We start from the raw sequence: 18,619 nt of genomic DNA, 5'->3' as shown, positions 1-18,619 counted from the left end.
TGAAAATTCTCTTGAAATAAATAACGATAGAAACACAACACACCAAAACCAATGGGATACAGCAAAAGCAGTACTAAGAGGGATGTTTATAAGTGCCAATATAAAAAAAGAAGAAAAATATCAAATAGACAATCAAATCCTACATCTTAAAGAACTAAAAGATCAAGAGCACACCAAATCTAAAATTAGTAGAAGAAAAGAAATAATAAAGATCAGAGCAGAAATAAACTTAAAATGATGAAAACAATACAAAAGATCAATATAACGAAAAGTTTGTTTTTTAGAAAGCTAAACAAAATTGACAAATCTTTAGCTAGACAAAGAGACAGGATCCAAATAAATAAAATCAGAAATTAAAAAAAGAGACATTACAACTGATCTGCAAAAATTCAAAGGATCATTTGCCACTGTGAGCAACTACATGAGAATTAATTGGAAAATCTAGAAGAAATGGATTAATTGCTACACACATATAACTATCAAGACTGAACCAGGAAGAAATCCAAAACCTAAACAGACTAATAACAAGTTACAAGATTGAAGTTGTAATAAAAAGTCTCTCAGTAAAGAAAAGCCCAGGACCTGATAGCTTCACTGCTAAATTCTAACCAAACATTTAAAGAACTTATATAAATCCTACCAAAACCATTCTGAAAAATAGAGGAGGACATATTTCCAAACAGAGGAGGAAGGAATACTTACAAACTCACTCTACGAGGCCAGTATTAACCTGATACCAAAACCAGTCATAGACACATCAAAAGAAAAGAAAACTACAGGCCAATACCTCTGATGAATATTGATGCAAAAATTCTCAACAAAAACCTAGCAAACAAAACTCAACAATACATTAGAAAGATCATTCATCATGATCAAGTGGGATTTAATAACCCTGGGATGCAAGGATGGTTCAACATATGCAAATCAATCAATCTGATACAACATATCAATAGAATGAAGAATAAAAACCAGAAGATCATTTCAAGTGATGCTAAAGAAGCATTTGATAAAATTCAACATCCCTTCATGATAAAAACTCTCAAAAAAGTAAGGACAGAGAAAACATACCACAACATAAAAAAACCATATAGACAAACCTACAGCTAGTAACACAATGAATGAGGTAAACTGAAAGCCCTTTCTCTAAAATCTGGAACACGACAAGGATACCCACTGTTACCACTGTTAATATAGTCCTGGAAGTACCAGCTAGAATAATTATATAAGAGAAAGATACAAAAGGTATCCAAATTGGAGAGGAAGAAGTCAAATTATCCTTGTTTGCAGATCATATAATCTTATACCTGAAAAAAACCTAAAGACTCCACAAGAAAACTATTAGAATGATAAACAAATTCAGTAAAGTTACAAGATACACAATCAACACACATAAATTAGTAGCCAACAGTGAGCAATGTGAAAATGAAATTTAAAAGTAATCCCATTTACAACCACCATACATAAAATTAAATATCTAGGAATTAATGTACTCCAAAAAGTGAAAAAGCTCTATAATGAAAACTATAAAACACTGATGAAATAAATTGAAGAGGACACCCAAAAATGGAAAAATATTCCATGTTCATGGATCGAAAGAAGCAATATTGTTACAATATCCATACTATCCAAAGCAATCTATAGATTCAATGCAATCACCATCAAAATGCCAATGGCATCATTCAGAAAAATAGAGAAAACAATGCTCAAACTTATATGGAACCACAAAAAACCTAGAATAGCCCAAGTAATGGTAAGCAAAAAGAACAAAACTGGAGAAATCACATTACCTGACTTCAAATTATATTACAGAGCTATAGCAACCAAAGCAGCATGGTACTGGCATAAAAACAGACACAGAGACCAATGGAATAGAATAGGGAACCCAGAAACAAATCCACACACCTACATTGAACCCATTTATCACAAAGATGCCAAGAACATACACTGGGGAAAAAACAATCTCTTCAATAAATGGTGCTAAAACTGGATATCCATATGCAGAAGAATGAAACTAGATCCCTATCTCTCACAACACACAAAAATCAAATCAAAGAGGTTAAAGACTTAAATCTCAGACCTTAAACCATGAAACTGCTATAAAAACACATTGAGGGAAATCTCCAGGACATTGGTCTGGGCAAAAATTTCTCCAGCAAGACCCCATAAGCACAGGCAACCAAAGCAAACATGAACAAATGGGATCACATCAAGTTAAAAAGCTTCCGTGCAGCAAAGGAAACAATCAACAAAGTGAAGAGACAACCCACAGAATAGGAGAAATATTTACAAACTACCCATTTGACAACAAATTAATAACAAGAATACACAGGTAGATCAAACAACTCTGTAGGAAAAAAATCTAACAATCCAATCCAAAGATGGGCAAAAGATTTAAATACAAATTTCACAAAAGAAGACATACAAATGGCAAAAGGGCATATGAAAGATGTTCAACATCATTGATCATCAGGGAAATTCAAATCAAAACTACAACAAGATATCATCTAACCCCAGTTAAAAATGGTTTATATTCAAAATACAGGCATAATAAACACTGACAAAAATGTGAAGAAATGGGAACAGTTCTACACTATGGGTGGAAATGTAAATTTCTCCATAGTGGAGAACAGTTTGGACATTCCTCAAAAAAACTAAAAATTGAGCAAACACAAGATCCAGCAATCCTACTGCTGAGCATATACCCAAAAGAAAGGAAATCAGAATATCAAAGAGATATCTGCACTTTTATGTTTGTTGTGGCACTGTTTTAAAAAGCTAAGATTTGGAAGCAACCTAAGTATCTAACAACAAATGAATGGATAAACAAAATGTGGTACATATACACAATGGAAGACTGACTATTCAGCCGTAAAAAGAATGAGAGCCAGTCATTTGCAACAACATGGATGGAGTTGGAGATTGTTGTGTTAAATGAAATAATAAGCCAGGTACAGAAAGACAAACATCGCATGTTCTCACCTATTTGTAGGATATAAAACTCAAAACAACTGAACTCAAGGACATAGAGAGTAGAAGGATAGGTATCAGAGGCTGGAAAGGGTAGAGGGTAGGTGGGGCTGGTTAATGGGTACCAAAAATATAGTCAGAAAGAATCAATAAAACCTACTATTTGATAGCACAACAGGGTGACTATAGTCAATAATAACTTAACTGTACAATTCAAAATAACAAAGAGTATAATTGGATTGTTTTCAACTTAATGAATAAAAGCATGAGGGAATGGATACCCCATTTTTCATGACATCTTTATTTCACATTGCATGGATCAAAACATCTCATGTACCCCATAAATATACATATACCTACCACAATTTTTTTCATTTAGTTAAAAATATTTTTAGTCTTCTAAAATTAATAATTTTTAGAAATATTTGTCTCAAATTTTGAAATATTACATTATGCATACATTTTTCAGTATAACAGAGCAAAAATGTATAAACACCACATTGTTTGCATCTGTGAAATTCTGCCGTTTGACTGACCTAGATATTCTCTCTAGTTAAAGGCTAGTTTCACTTTTCATATGAAACAACTTCAAGTCCTTCTATTATTTCTGGTTTACTAATGAAAATAGCTACAATAGCGATTAAGAGATTGGCTCTGAATTCAAACTTTCTGGATTCAGATTCTAGCTGCACCACTCAGTAGCTGTGTGTCTTTAATAAAGTCATTTCTTTCCTTTAAAAAAAAAAAAAAAAAAGACACGCCCTCACTCTGTTAACAGGCTGGTCTCAAACTCCTGGACTCAAGTGATCATCCTATCTTGGTCTGCCAAAGAAAACTTTTAAAGTCTTCTAAAATTAAAAATCATTAATTTTAGAAGACTTTAAAAACACAATGGCGTTGTTTTGTAACAAAAAGTTACATTAAAAAGTAGGCTAAGGACATGAACAGACATTTTTCAAAAGAAGACATGTAAGGCCAGGCGCAGTGGCTCACGCCTGTAATCCCAGCACTTTGGAAGCCCAAGGCATGCGAATCACCTGAGGTCGGGAGTTTGAGACCAGCCTGACCAACATGGAGATACCTGGTCTCTACCAAAAATACAAAATTAGCCGGGCGTGGTGGCACATGCCTGTAATCCCAGCTACTCAGGAGGCTGAGGCAGGAGAATCACTAGAACCCGCAAGGCAGAAGTTGCAGTGAGCTGAGATCATGCCATTGCACTCCAGCCTGGGCAACAACAGCAAAACTCTGTCTCAAAAAAAAAAAAAGAAGAAGAAGAAGAAGTAGTTCATAAAAATACAAGCTGCCAACAAGCTTGTGGAAAAAAAAAACTGAATAAAACTTATCATTATATAAATGCAAATCAAAACCACAATGAGATACCATCTCATATGAGTCAGAATGGCTGCTACTAAAAATACAAAAAATAACAGGTGCTGGTGAGGTTGCAAAGAAAAGGGAACACTTATTTGCTACTGGTGGGAGTATAAATTAGTTCTATTGGTGGGAGTGTAAATTAGTTCTACCATTGTGGAAAGCAGTATGGCAATTCCTCAGACAGCTAAAAGCAAAACTACTTTTCAACTCAGCAATTCCATTATGAGGTATACACCCAGAGGAATATAAATTATCCTACCATGAAAACACATGCATTTAAACGTTCACCACAGCACTATTCACAATAGTATTGGCATGGACTCAACATAAACGCCCATCAGTAACAGACTGGATAAAGAAAATGTGGGATATATACAGGATGGAATACTATGCACCCATAAAAACAAATGATACCATGTCTCTTGCGGTAACATAGATGGAGCTGGACGCTAATTATCCTTAGCAAAGTCATGCAGGAACAGAGAACTAAATACCACATGTTCTCACTGGTAAGTGGGGGCTAAATAATAAGAACTTAATAACACAAAGAAAACAACAGACACTGGGCTCTATGTGAAGGTGGAGGGTGGTAGGAGGGAGAGAAGCAAAAAAGATATTTATTGGGTACTGGGCTTAATACCTGAGCAACAAAATAATCGGTACAGCAAACCCCCATGACATGAGTTTACCTGTGTAACAAACCTTCACATGTACCTCCAAACCTAAAAAAAGTACCTGTCTAATAGAACTGTTGGGAGCATTAAATGAGATAATTGAGTTATAAGTATTTAGGCACAATGGGAGACATACAGTTAGCATTCAGTTAAGGTTAGCAATTATCAGTTCTCTAACCATCCCAGCTTCCAGCTTAAAAAAAAAATAGTCACCTGATCGAATACCTCTGAAGGTATTCAGCAAGCTTAAGTTTTATGTTTCCAACAAAATCAAATTTATTGTGGATCATGAATTCTATTAGATACTACTTGGAGATTTACTGAAACCAACTCAAACATCATTTTTTACCATACCATTGTCTTACTATAAAACTCCTTTTTGTTTATTATTATAAGCCCAATTGACTTGAATCTGTCACTACTGTGAATCTTGTAGACTAGTGATTAGTAACTCAGAAAAGGTTCTCTAGAAATAAACCATATAAAAACAAAAAGTTAGAATAGCAATAATAGGGACACTTACTGATTGAACCAATAGAAGCAGATAATGAGGTTTGTGCCTATGGGCCTTTGAATAAATCTGTAGAAGAAAGGGTATACACTTGAATTAAGAGTACTGAATAATTTTTTTAGATGAATCTCCTACCAATTGTAACTGCTTTAGCACAGTCTGGTATAACCAAATATCATCAAATGTGTTAATCGAAGAGATGAACTAATTGGGGGGTGGGGTGGGGAGTCTGCTTTGAAAGGAATTAACAATTAATATATGTAATTCTAACAATCAGGCTCTGTTACGTGAAGCCTTAGCGTACATCTTTCACAGCCAAAAACACAATGCCCCTTTCTATGTATCATTTAGCTCTCTGATTTCATTGCCGGAAGCAGTAAAAATATTTACTATGGATGTTGTAGTGGGCCTATGCTTTCTACAGTGAGTTTGTTTTATAACCTTTATTGTATGTTTTAATGCCTTAGTGTTAAGGAGGTTAACTGCTGAATGAAACTATCATCCCAAGATTATGAAAATATTTATTCACTTGTAATGAGTTGCTTATTAGCAACTAAAGCATTTATTATTTATAATAAGTTAGAAACAGCTGACCTTCATGATTTAAACAAATCCTGTCTAACAATCCTATGAAGAACTACAGTGAGGCTTCACTGCCCTCAGAGAAAGACACTGAAAATAAATGAGGTTAAGCAACAAGACTAAGGTCACACATAAGTTACCAGCAGATCCAGGATCCTAATACAGACTACGAAACGCACTTAATCACTTGCTATGAAGTCAGAAGTAGAGATTTAAGAAAGAAATAGAGAAGAGATATTTATAAAAGCTCTATGAAGAGTAAAATGAAATAATTATTTTTGTGGGTAAGAAATGAACATATGGATATAGTAAACCATAATTTTAAAAAATTTGTTAAAGTTATTTCAGCAGGAAGGTAGAAGATTTTAAAGGTTCAAATGTAAGAAAATAAAAAAAAAAATTAAAAACACATAAGAAAACATCTTAAAAAGCAAAGAAAATGATGTAGCAAAGCTGGAAAAACTAAATCAAAAACAAAGCTAAATATTAAAAATCTATTCTTTGAAAAGATGTGTCAAAACACTGTGAACACAGTATAAAAGAAAAAGACAAACCCATTGAGACATCCTATAAATCTCAATGCATCTTTGCAATACTCTACTTGCATTTAATGTGTTCTTTTCCTCCAGGCCTTTCAAAAATTCTAAAAGGTACTGCCACTATAAGAGAAGTGGTCCACAATGATGCCTACTACTCAAGAATCAGCCTTAAGTGAATTTGTGTAAAATAAATATCATAGCTGAGCTTTTTAAACTGCAGTAACTTTTATTTACATAAAGTAAATAAATTTTCCTGAATAAAAGTTTTGAAATACAAAATGCTGACTTGGAAACATGTCTTCTAAGAGCACTAAGGTTTATAAATACTAGCAATTTAAGTGCCTTTTGTGTATTTTTTAGGTGTAAAGTGAGTCTTTAGATATCTTAATTTGAAATCTTAGATTATTAGGATCATATGCAATAATTCAATGTTCATTATTTAAATCAAACTGAACAACTGTTAAACTACTGGATTTCATTGCAATTTGTTATTTTGGATAAACTCTAAACTTGGTAACACTTCTCAGAAAGCCCAAATTAACTCGCAGCCTCAGCTTTTTCTAATTCTCAGCTACTGCCATAAGGAAAGTTTCTATCCATTCCTCACTTCATAGAAAATCCTTTATGTGTGTTACTCCCTATGCATGATACAGGATTTGTTAACTTCCACTAAATCTACAAATGTCAATTTAGACACTACTTGATTCAGAAACTCTTCCCAGTACCCACAAAGATGGCTTTTCTTGAACTCCCATTACAGCCATTCACACCACGGCAGTCATTACATAATGTTATAGATTAAATGTTTTGTGCCCTCCAAAATTCATAGGTTGAAGCTTTAACCCTCAATGTATTGGTATTGGGAGGTGAGGCCTTGGGGAGGTATTAGTTTGAATAAGGCCTTGGGGATGAAGATCCTATGATGGGATTAGCATCTTGATAAGAAGAGAAAGATAAAACCAGAGCTTCCTCTCTCTAATATGTGAGGACACAACGGGAAGGCAGCCATCTGCAAGCCAGAAAGAGGCTCCTCACCAAGAACCAGTTCTGGGACTTCCTAGTTCCCAGAACTGTAAGAAACAAATGTCTGTAGTTTAAGTCACCCAATCTGTGGTATATTGTTATAGCAGTCTGAGTTAACTAAGACATATTATATCACAGTTGTTTATACATTTATTTCTATCCTCCACATTACATATAGAAAGAAATTATTAAATAGGAACAATAGAAATTCTGAAACTGAGCAATAATTGAAACGATAAACAGACCATATAGCTTCAACAGCAAATTTGAACAGGCAGAAAAAGAATGCTATATTTTGTTAACTCCCTTTTTTTGTTATATAACTTAAGAATGTTATGTTTATATTTTTAAATTCTGTCTAATTAAAGCATGAATATCGTTTCTCAACAGTCAAGTAGACAAGAAAATTTTCTAAGAAAACTGTCTGTCCTCTCACCATTGCTGTAACTGAACAAAGAAATATGAATAAGCAGAAACAAAACGAAAACAGCCCAGGTTGAGACTATACCATTTTAATTATTAAGAATTTATAATAACTTTTAATAATATAGTCTATACAATGGACTATTATTCAGCCATTAAAAAAATGAAGTTCTGATACATGCTACAACATGGATTAATCTTGAAACATTATGCTAAGTGAAATAAACCAGATATAAAAAGGCAAATATATGACTCCAATTACATGAAGTATCCAAAACAGGCCAAGTACAAAAGCAATTCAATGGAGGATGAACAACCTTTTTAGCAAACAATGTCAGAGCAACTGGTTATCAATAAGCCAAAAAACATGAACCTCCACCAATAAGATATTTCATATCTTTTATAAAAATTAACTGATGATTAATCATAATTTAAATGTAAAATATAAAACTTTTAGAGGATAACTTAACAGAAAATATTCAGGATCTAGAACTTGGCTAAAAATTTTTAGACATGATACCTAAAGCAGGATCCATTCAAGATAAAATTAATAAATTAGGCTTCATCAAAACAAAAACTTTTGCTCTGAGAAAGATCATGTTTAAAAGTTGAAAAGATAAGCTACAGACCTGAAGAAGTATTTGCAAACCACGTATCTGTTAAAGGACTCATCTAGAATGTATAAAGTACACTCAAAAATCAACAGTAAAGAATCAGGCAATTCAATCAGAAACTGGGCAGAAGACATGAAGAGGCATTTGACCAAAGGGGATGTATTGGCACACAGAGTTATCCCTGCATGTATATCAGAAAAGCTAAAACAGAAAACAGTAGTAATACCAAGTGCTGGTGTGGATGAAAAAAAAAAAAAAGAAATAAAGAAAAAAAAAAGTGGATCCGTCATAAATTGTTTGTAAGGATATAAAATGGTACAGTCACTCTGAAAAAAAGTTTGGCAGTATATTATAAAACTAAACATACGGTTAGCATATTATCAAGCAACTTCACTATTGGGAATTTATCCCAGGAAAATGGAAACATACCTACACCAAAACCTGTACATAATTGTTAACGGCAGCTTTATTTGTAATAGCCATAAAGTAGAAACAACTAAATGCCCTCTCAAAAAGTATATGGCTAAAAGAACTGTGGCAACTCCCTACCATGAAATGCTATGCAGTAATAAAAAGGAAGAAACTGTCAATACACACAACAACCTGGATAAATATCACAGACATTATGTTTAGTGCAGAAAATCAGTCTCATGAGATCACATACAATATGATTCTATTTATGTTAACATTCTCTAAATGACAACACAATAAAGAAAGAAAAGAGAGTAGTAGTTACCAAGAGTTAGGGTTGGTGAGGGTAAGAGGATGGGTGTGACATATTTGCAGTAACACAACACTTCTCTATCTTGGCATTTTAGGTAGGTAACTGTCAAAATATCAGCCAACTGCCAAAGTAGCAGATTTGAGTTTAATCAAATATATTATTAATATTAATTGTATCAGTTTCTTTTGTTTTTTAAATGTGGTTTAGAAAATTTAAAACTATGTCTGGCTCATTTTACATTTCTATTGGTAGTGCTGTTTTAGAACCTAACAATCTAGCTGGCCAATTGAAAGAATATATAAAACAAATATGGAACAATCATTTGCCACAATGTATTAAGTAACAGTTCAGAAACAGGAGAGTATAGTACAGTGGCAGTCCAATCAATACATCTTCATGAAAAGATGAAATTTGCACTGGGTATGGATAACAATGAAAATTAATCCCATGCATTTGAAAACAGAAAGTGCCCTGTACTAGAGAAAAAACTAAGAGATCTAAAATATAAAGAACAGGGAACACACTAGCTAAACAAAGCAGAAAACAGTTAGATAATAGAAAGCAGAGAAATACAGTGAGCTTACAAGGAGACTCTATATTAGTCTGTTCTCACACTGCTCTGAGGAAATACCCGAGACTGAGTAATTTATACAGAAAAGAGGTTTAATTGACTCACAGTTCCACATTACTGGGGATAGGACTCAGGAAACTTACACTTATGGCAGAAGGCACCTCTTCACAGGGTGGCAGAAGACAGAATGAGTGCAAGCAAGGGAAAATGACAGATGCTTATGAAACCACCAAATCTCATAAGACTCACTCCCTATCATGAGAACAGCATGGAGGAAACTGCCCCCATGATTCAATTATCTCCACCTGGTCCTGTCCTTGACAGACGTGGGGATTATTACAATTCAAGGTGAGATTTGGGTTGGGACACAAAGCCGAATCATATCAGACTCCAAGAAAAAATCAAAATGAAAAGAATCTGTTCACTTAGAATAGGAATAAGGAGTTAATTAAAAATTTTTCCAAACAACTCAGCATGTTTATAGTATGTAAAACAGATTAAAACAGAAAAGAATCTCTCACTGATCATTAGAATAAACTAATATAATAACCTGAGTCTATAAAAAAACAAAAATGAAGATGGAGAAGAAAACCTAAGAGACAGCAAAATAAACTAGTGAGAGACAAGTAAGAGTAGTGAGAGAGACAAATGAGACTAGTGAGAGATAAAAGGATGTGACATCTCTTTTATCCAATTCATCACTCTCCCACTAGAGCTCTCATTCTAAAACAAAGATGTCAAAAAAAAAAAAAAACAACAAAGCCAGAGGCATCACACTATCCAACTTCAAACTGTACTACAGGGCAACAGTAACCATGTACTCATACAAAAACAGACACACAGACAAATGGACCAGGTTAGACAACCCAAAAATAAAGTCACACATCTACAACCATCTGATCTTCAACAAAGTTGACATTAACAAAAAATGGAGAAAGGAATCCCCATTCAATAAATGGTGCTGGGGTAACTGACTAAACATATACAGAAGATTGAAACTAGACCCCTTGCTTTCACCATACACAAAAATCAACTCAAGACTTAAATGTAAGACCCAAAATCATAAAAGCCCTATAAGAAAATCTAAGAAATACCCTTCTAGACATAGGCCTTGGTAAAGATTTCAAGATGATGTCTCCAAAAGCAATTGTTAAAAGAAATAGACAAGTGGGACCTAATTAAACCAAAGAGCTTCTGCACAGCAAAAGAAACTATCAACAAAGTAAAGAGACAACCTAAAGAATGGGGAAAAAAATTTGCAAATTATGCATCCTACAAAAAGTCTAATATCCAGAATCTATAAGGAACATGAACAAATCAACAAGTAAAAAACACCCCAAATGGACCCCTTCCTGACACCTGACACTAAAATTAACTCCAGATGGATTAAAGACTTAAACATAAGACCTAACACCATACAAACCCTAGAAGAAAACCTACGCAAAACCATTTAGGGCATAGGCATAGGCAAGGACTTCATGACTAAAACACCAACAGCATTGGCAACAAAAGCCAAAATAGACAAATGGGACCTAATCAAACTCCACAGCTTCTGTACAGCAAAAGAAACAATCATTGGAGTGAACTGGCAACCAACAGAATGGGAAAAAATTTTTGCAATCTACCTATCTGACAAAGGGCTGATATCCAGGATCTACAAATAACTAAAACAGATTTGTAAGAAAAAAACAAACCCATCCAAAAGTGGGTGAAGGATATGAACAGATACTTTTCAAAAGAAGAGATATATGAGGCCAACAAACATATGAAAAAATGCTCAACATCACTGATTATTAGAGAAATGCAAATTAAAACCACATTGAGACACCACTTCACGCCAGTTAGAATGGCAATCATTAAAAAATCTGGAGACAACAGATGTTGGAGAGGATGTGAAGAAACAGGAACACTTTTACACTGTTGGTGGGAGTGTAAACTAGTTCAACCATTGTGGAAGACAGTGTGGCACTTCCTCAAGGACCTAGAAATAGAAATTTCATTTGACCCAGCAATCCCATTACTGTGTATATATCCAAAGGATTATAAATCATTCTATTATAAACACACATGCACACATATGTTTATAGCGGCACTGTTTATAATAGCAAAGACCTGGAACCAACCCAAATGCCCATCGACGATAGACTGGACAAAAAAAATGTGGCACATATACACCATGGAATACTATGCAGCCATAAAAAACAATGAGTTCATGTCCTTTGCAGGAACATGGATAAATCTGGAAACCATCATTCTCAGCAAACTGACACAAGAACAGAAAATCAAACACCACATGTTCTCACTCATAGGTGGGTGTTGAACAATGAGAACACATGGACACAGGGAGGGGAGCATCATACACTGGGGTCTGTTGGGGGCGGCAAGAGAGGGACAGCGGTGGGGTGGAGAGGTCAGGGAGGGATAAAATGGGGAGAAATGCCAGATGGAGGTGACGTGGGAATGGAGGCAGCAAACCACATTGCCATGTGTGTTCCTATGTAACAATCCTGCATGATCTGTACATGTACCCCAGAACCTAAATTTAAAAAAAAAAAAAAAACATTAAGAAATGGGCAAAGGAAATGAATAGACACTTCTCAAAATATACATGAGGCCAATAAATATATTTGCTCTGCATAACTAATCATCAGAGAAATGCAAATCAAAACTACAATGAGATAAGATCTTACCCCAGTCAGAATGGCTACTATAAACAAAAATCAACAAATAATCGATGTTGGCAAGGTTGTGGAGAAAATAAAATGTTTATACACTCCTGGTGGAATGTAAATTAGTTCAGCTACTGTGGAAAGCAGTTTGGAGATTTCCCAAATGACTTAAAACCAAACTACTTTTATTGTATTTTGTTTTGCTTTGCTTTGTTTTGTTTTATTTGAGACAGAGTCTTGCTCTGTCACCCAGGCTAGAGTGCAGTGGTGCAATCTTGGCTCACTGAAAACTCCATCTGCCAGGTTCAAGAGATTCTCTGGCCTCAGCCTCCCAAGTGGCTGGGACTACAAGTGTGTGCCACCATGCCTTGCTAATTTTTACTTTTTTTAGCAGAGACAAGGTTTCACCATGTTGGTCAGGCTGGTCTCAAACTCCTGACCTCAGGTGATCTACCCACCTTGGCCTTTCAAAGTGCTGGGATTACAGGCATGAACCACCAGGCCCAGCCCCAAATTACCATTTTACCCAGCAAGCCCATTACTGGGTATATACCCAAAAAAATACAAATTGTTTTACCAAAAAGAAACATGCACTTGTATGTTCACTGCAGCATTATTCACAATAGCAAAGGCATAGAATCACTGCAGGTGCCTATCAACAATGGACTGGATAAAGAAATGGGGTACACATACACCATGGAATACTATGCAGCCATTTAAAAAAAACAAAAATCACATCCTTTGCAACAACATGGATGCAGCTAGAGGCCATTATCCTAAGCAAATTACCACACAAACATAAATAAGCTCCCACTTATAACTCCATCAGAAAACGGAAGTAACTTATAAGTGGGAGCTAAATATTGAGTACACGTGGACACGAAAAGAGGAATAACAAGACACCAGGGCCTACTTGAGAGTGGAGCACGGGAAGTGGGCGAAGGTCGAAAAACTAGCTGCTGGATGCTATGTTCACTAAGTGGGTAATTAAATCATTAGCACAGCCACCCCCAAAGACACGCAATTTACCCATGTAACAAACAGGCACATGGACCCCCAAATCCAAAATAAAAGGTGGAAGAAAAATAACCTTGTGATTTTCTAAAGAAATACCAAATTTCTTAATAGCATTCATGATCTTACAAGCTCTGACCTGGCCCAGTCTTCCTAAGCTCACTTCTGCCATGTTCTATTTTGTGACCATTGCATTATTCTCACATTTCCTTGTTTTTACTCACATTTTTCGCTTTATATAGGTAACTATATTTACATACACACACAGATCTATATACTTTTCTGTGTCTCTTTAAACCTTAGTAATCTCTTCAAGGCTCAACTTAACTTTCACCTCCTTGGTAAGATCATCTGAAACACTTCTTTTCAAAATTGATACTGCCCACCTCTATAATCCCATACTTTTGTGGGATCTACTATAGCTCTACTACACATAATATTTAATATAACTTACTATACAGGACACAAAGATAAAATTGAAAAAATATATGAAAGCTCTTTAAAATATAAGCAAGTTAAAAAAATAGTATGAGATCAGTAGTATAATTTCTCATCTCCTTAGGCATCTAACTTATAAGTGACTTCTCCCATCAGTTACACTGATAATGTCCTTTATAATGAAATACATTTTTCTTATCATAAAATCTGGGGGAAAATGATAAGCACCCTAATGAATTGGCATGCTTTCTTTTAATATACGATAAGAAGAGTGTAAGCTACCATATTATCCTTTTTGCCTTGGTTGCCAGGAAATTAAAAATTAAGGATTAAATTTTGATAACTATATTTGTCTTGGTTATCTCCTTCCTTTATTCTATCTTCCTGCCTAGTTTTTGCTTTCCTTCCTTTAGTATACTGCTATCTTTTACTGTAAGCCAATTCAAATTATTTTTCAAAGTAGGCACAATCTATATTATAAAGCTCTTGAGTTACTAATTTATAAAACATGAATCTTCTTCTAGATAAAGCTATACCTATATGAAATTATACAAAGAGATAAAAATGTAAGTGGAAACATAATTTAAAATAACCATTTTGTGAACATTTATTGCATGCTGAGTAATTTATGTGTATAGCCTCATTTAATTCTCAAAATTCTGTGCAATGGGTATCTCAAGTGAGGAAACTGAGGTTAGCATACATTAAATAGCCAGCCTAAGATCCCAAAGCTAGCATTAGCATCAGAATTTAAATCTACGTCTTCTCAATACAATAAAGAATTAAATATATGAATACCAGAGCAACCATGCCCAAGACACATATATTTATCTTCACCAAACAGTTAACCTTTAAGATCTGCCCCCATCAGCATGTATAATAAATGAATTTTAGATAATTGTTTAGTAAATAACAGAAAAATACTTACAATTTACACATAAACATAGCCAGCATTAATGACCCTGTACCCAGCAGAGAAACAAGGAAAGTAAAACCGAAGAGTATTTATTTGGTTCCTATTTCTTTTACACTGTCCTCTCTAAAGTAATTCGTCTTGGCAATCTTTCTCTGGTATAGAAATAACTACAGTGTATCAAATGCTGCTACAAATATAGTCTATAAAAACTCTAGAGAAGGGAAAACAAAGGGAGTGACTATCATACTCTAAGTGCCTACTTGAAAATACATCATTCAAATATATTTAGAACAATATGCAATTTTTCAAAAGCTGTATAATCACCTTTATAATGGCTTTATATGATTATAACAATAGTAAGGATACTAAGTGACCAGTAAAATGAATTTAAAATGAAGTGTTAATTGACAAACAACTATACACTTTTAAATTCTTAGTCTACCAAGTAAAAATCCTAATCCATTTCATAAATGAAAGCAAAATAAAGAATTCTGCAGGCAATACAAGTTATGCCCACAGACTTTTACTACAAGAAATGTAAGCAAATTTATCAGACAGTAGAAAACATATGGAAATTTAAAATCCACACAAAAAACTGAAGAGCACCAGAATGTTAAGTATCCTGTTAAAATACCAAAAGAAAAGCCATTTTCCACAGTTTGAAATATCTTTAAAACATAACTATCTAAAGTAAAAATAACAACAATGTACTATGGGCTTAATAATGCCCAGAGAAATAAAAATAGTACCAACAACAGCACAAAGGACATGGAGAAAGAAATACATGTATACTTTTATAAGGTTCTTAACCCTAAACTTGAAGTAGCATATTACTTTAAGTTACAGAGTGCTAAGTTAACAATGCATATGATAAGCTCTAGATAAACCGCTAACATGCAAAAAAAAAAAGGATAGTTAATAAATCAAGAGTATATATAAAATGAAGTCATAACAAACATTCAATTAATCCAAAACCAGATATAAAATTTTAGAAAAAGGAGAAAGAAAAAAAAAAAACAGATGTAATAAATACAGATAAAGAGCAATGATAACAGCCTGAATTGTGGCAATATTAATAATTATATTAAATGTAAATAATCTAAAACGAATATTCAAAAGGCAGAGATTATAAGAATGTACAAAATACAGAAAGACTCCATTACAATCCATCTACAAAAAAAATGCAGAGGGTCAGCAAACTTTTTCTTATAAGGCCAGAGAGTGAAGATTTTAGACTTGTAAGCTATTTGGTCTCCATGGTAGCTACTCAATTCTACATCTGTAACTTGAAAGCAGACACAGGGAATGTGTTAAGAAAAGATGTGCCACCATTCCAATAAAACTTTATAAAGTCAGGCAGCCAGCAGATGGGCAATAGTTTGCCAGCCTATGCCACAAAAAGAATAAACCTACGCAAAAAAAAAAAAAAAAAAAACCTTTAAAAAAAGAGAGCTATATTAATACCAGACAAATTAGACTTCATAAAAAGAGTAATTCAAGGAAGGGATGGCTTCTCATATGGAGAAAAAAAAATCAATTCATCAAGAAGGCACAGCAATTCTACACGTGAATGTATCTAATAATAGCTTTGTAAAGCAGGAAGCAAAGCCTATACAAATGAAAGAGAAACAGAAAAATATACAATTTTTGTTGAAATTTAAACACACCTGTCTCAGTAATAGTAGACTAAAAAGACACCACTACCCCCATATTAAAAATATCTACCAATAAGAGTGCTCAAAGAATACAGAAGATTTGCCAGGCACAGTGGCTCACATCTGTAATCCCAGCACTTTGGGAGGCTGCGGAAGGCAGATCACTTGAGGTCAGGAGCTCAAGAGCAGCCTAGTCAACACAGCAAAACCCCAGCTCTACTAAAAATACAAGAAAATTTGCTGGGTGTAGTGGTGCGCAGCTGGAGTCCCAGTTACTCAGGGGGCTGAGGCACAAGAATCACTTGAAACCAGTAGGCAGAGATTGCAGTGAACCAAGATGATGCCACTGCCCTCCAGCTTGGGTGACAGAGTGAGACTCAGTCTTAAAATATATATATAGAAGAGTTCAACAACACTATCAACCAACTTTACCAAATTGTTACTAGGGCATATGTGCCATCCAACAACAACAGCGGGAAATATAGCCTTTTAAAACTGCACGAGAAACATTTACCAAGATAAGAATATCTGAGATTGCAAAAGAAATCTCAATAAATTTAAAAGACAAATTACAAAGTATGATATCTGATTACAGTAGAATTAAAAATCAATAAAACTATACATCAGGAAAATAATACCTAAGTATTTGGAAACTTATTCCAAATAATCTATAGATCAAAGACGTCACCAACTAAATTAGAACATTTTTGAGGTAAATAAAAGTGCAACATATCAAAATTTATTAGGTAGAGCTAAAACAGAGCTTTCAAGAAATTTAAAACATTAAAGACATATTACTAAAGAGTATTTCAAGTCAATGACCTTAGGTTCCACATTAAGAAACTATAAAAGAAGAGCACATTATACCAAAATAAGTCAAAGAAAAAAATATAACTAGAACAAGAGGAAAAAAACAAAGATATAAAACCCAGTAAAACAATATAGAATACTGGTGAAACCAAATGTTAGTTCTTTAATTTATCTAGCCAGATGAAGCAAAGAAGTGTGGGACAGTTGGAGAGGCTGGGGGGAGGCAAAGAGACCAAATATAAATTACCACTAACACAAATAAAAGTCATGAACTATAGATATGCAGACGCTACAAAGAGATAAGTGATTCTGGTGAACAACTTTATACCTATGAATCTGACAACTTATATTAAAAATACATATTCATTAAATGATAACTATCAAAACTTACTAAAGAATAAATAGCCAATCTAAGTAGTCCTATATCAACTATAAAAATTTGTAGTTACAAGCCTTCCTGTAAACAAAAGCCCAGATCTAGATGATTTCACAGATGAATTCTATCAATCATTTATGACAGAATTACTATCAATTTTACACAATCTGTCTCAGAATTTTAAAGGAGGTGGGAGGATCACTTGAGGTCAGGAGTTCGCAGCCAGCATGGCAAACATGGTGAGATCCCTTCTCTACTAAAAATACAAAAAATTAGCCAGGCTGGGTGGCACACTCCAGTAATCCCAGCTACTCAGGAGCCTGAGGCACAAAATCAGAAAAACATACCAAAGAAAAGAAAACTACAGCCAAATAATCATCATAAATATAGGCAAAAAAAACACTTTATACCAAATTAAATCCAGCAACATGTTAAAAAAACAGACATCATGACCAAGTTGGTTTTATACCAGAAATGTAGGATTAGCTTATCAATTAAAAAAAAAAAAAACTCAAATGACTTAATTCCCCATATCAGCTGACTAAAAATGAAAAGCCACACGATGATCTCAAAAGATACAGAAAAAGCATCTGACAAAATTCAAAAATGTTCATTATAAAAGCTCTCAGCAAACTAGAAATAGAAAGAACTTCCTCAACCAGATATTAATAAAAGGCATCTATAAAAAGCCTACAGCTAACATCATACTTAACGGTGAATGACTGCATGCTTTCCA

The 18,619-nt window shown here is 34.1% G+C and overlaps 1 protein-coding gene across 14 annotated transcripts in view; it reads right to left on the bottom strand.

Annotated features, from left to right (window-relative positions):
* NBEA (neurobeachin) overlaps positions 1–18,619 on the bottom strand; it is a 713,110-nt gene that overhangs the window by 627,009 nt on the left and 67,482 nt on the right. Inside the window, exon 1 of one of the 14 annotated variants that reach the window (XM_032294868.1) lies at positions 5,373–5,477. The exons of the other annotated variants lie outside the window; for them this stretch is intronic. Within the exon in view, the coding sequence (XP_032150759.1) occupies positions 5,373–5,375 (3 nt within the window). The 5' untranslated portion in view covers positions 5,376–5,477. Of the gene's footprint in view, positions 1–5,372; positions 5,478–18,619 lie in introns of those variants that run through there. 14 annotated transcript variants of the gene reach the window in all.

The sequence above is a fragment of the Sapajus apella genome, unplaced genomic scaffold, assembly GCF_009761245.1.
Source record: "Sapajus apella isolate SASKATOON/1434 unplaced genomic scaffold, GSC_monkey_1.0 scaffold32, whole genome shotgun sequence".
Taxonomy (NCBI): domain Eukaryota; kingdom Metazoa; phylum Chordata; class Mammalia; order Primates; family Cebidae; genus Sapajus; species Sapajus apella.
The sequence above is the reverse complement of the archived record's forward strand: the minus strand, read 5'-3'. Positions and strand labels throughout refer to the sequence as shown.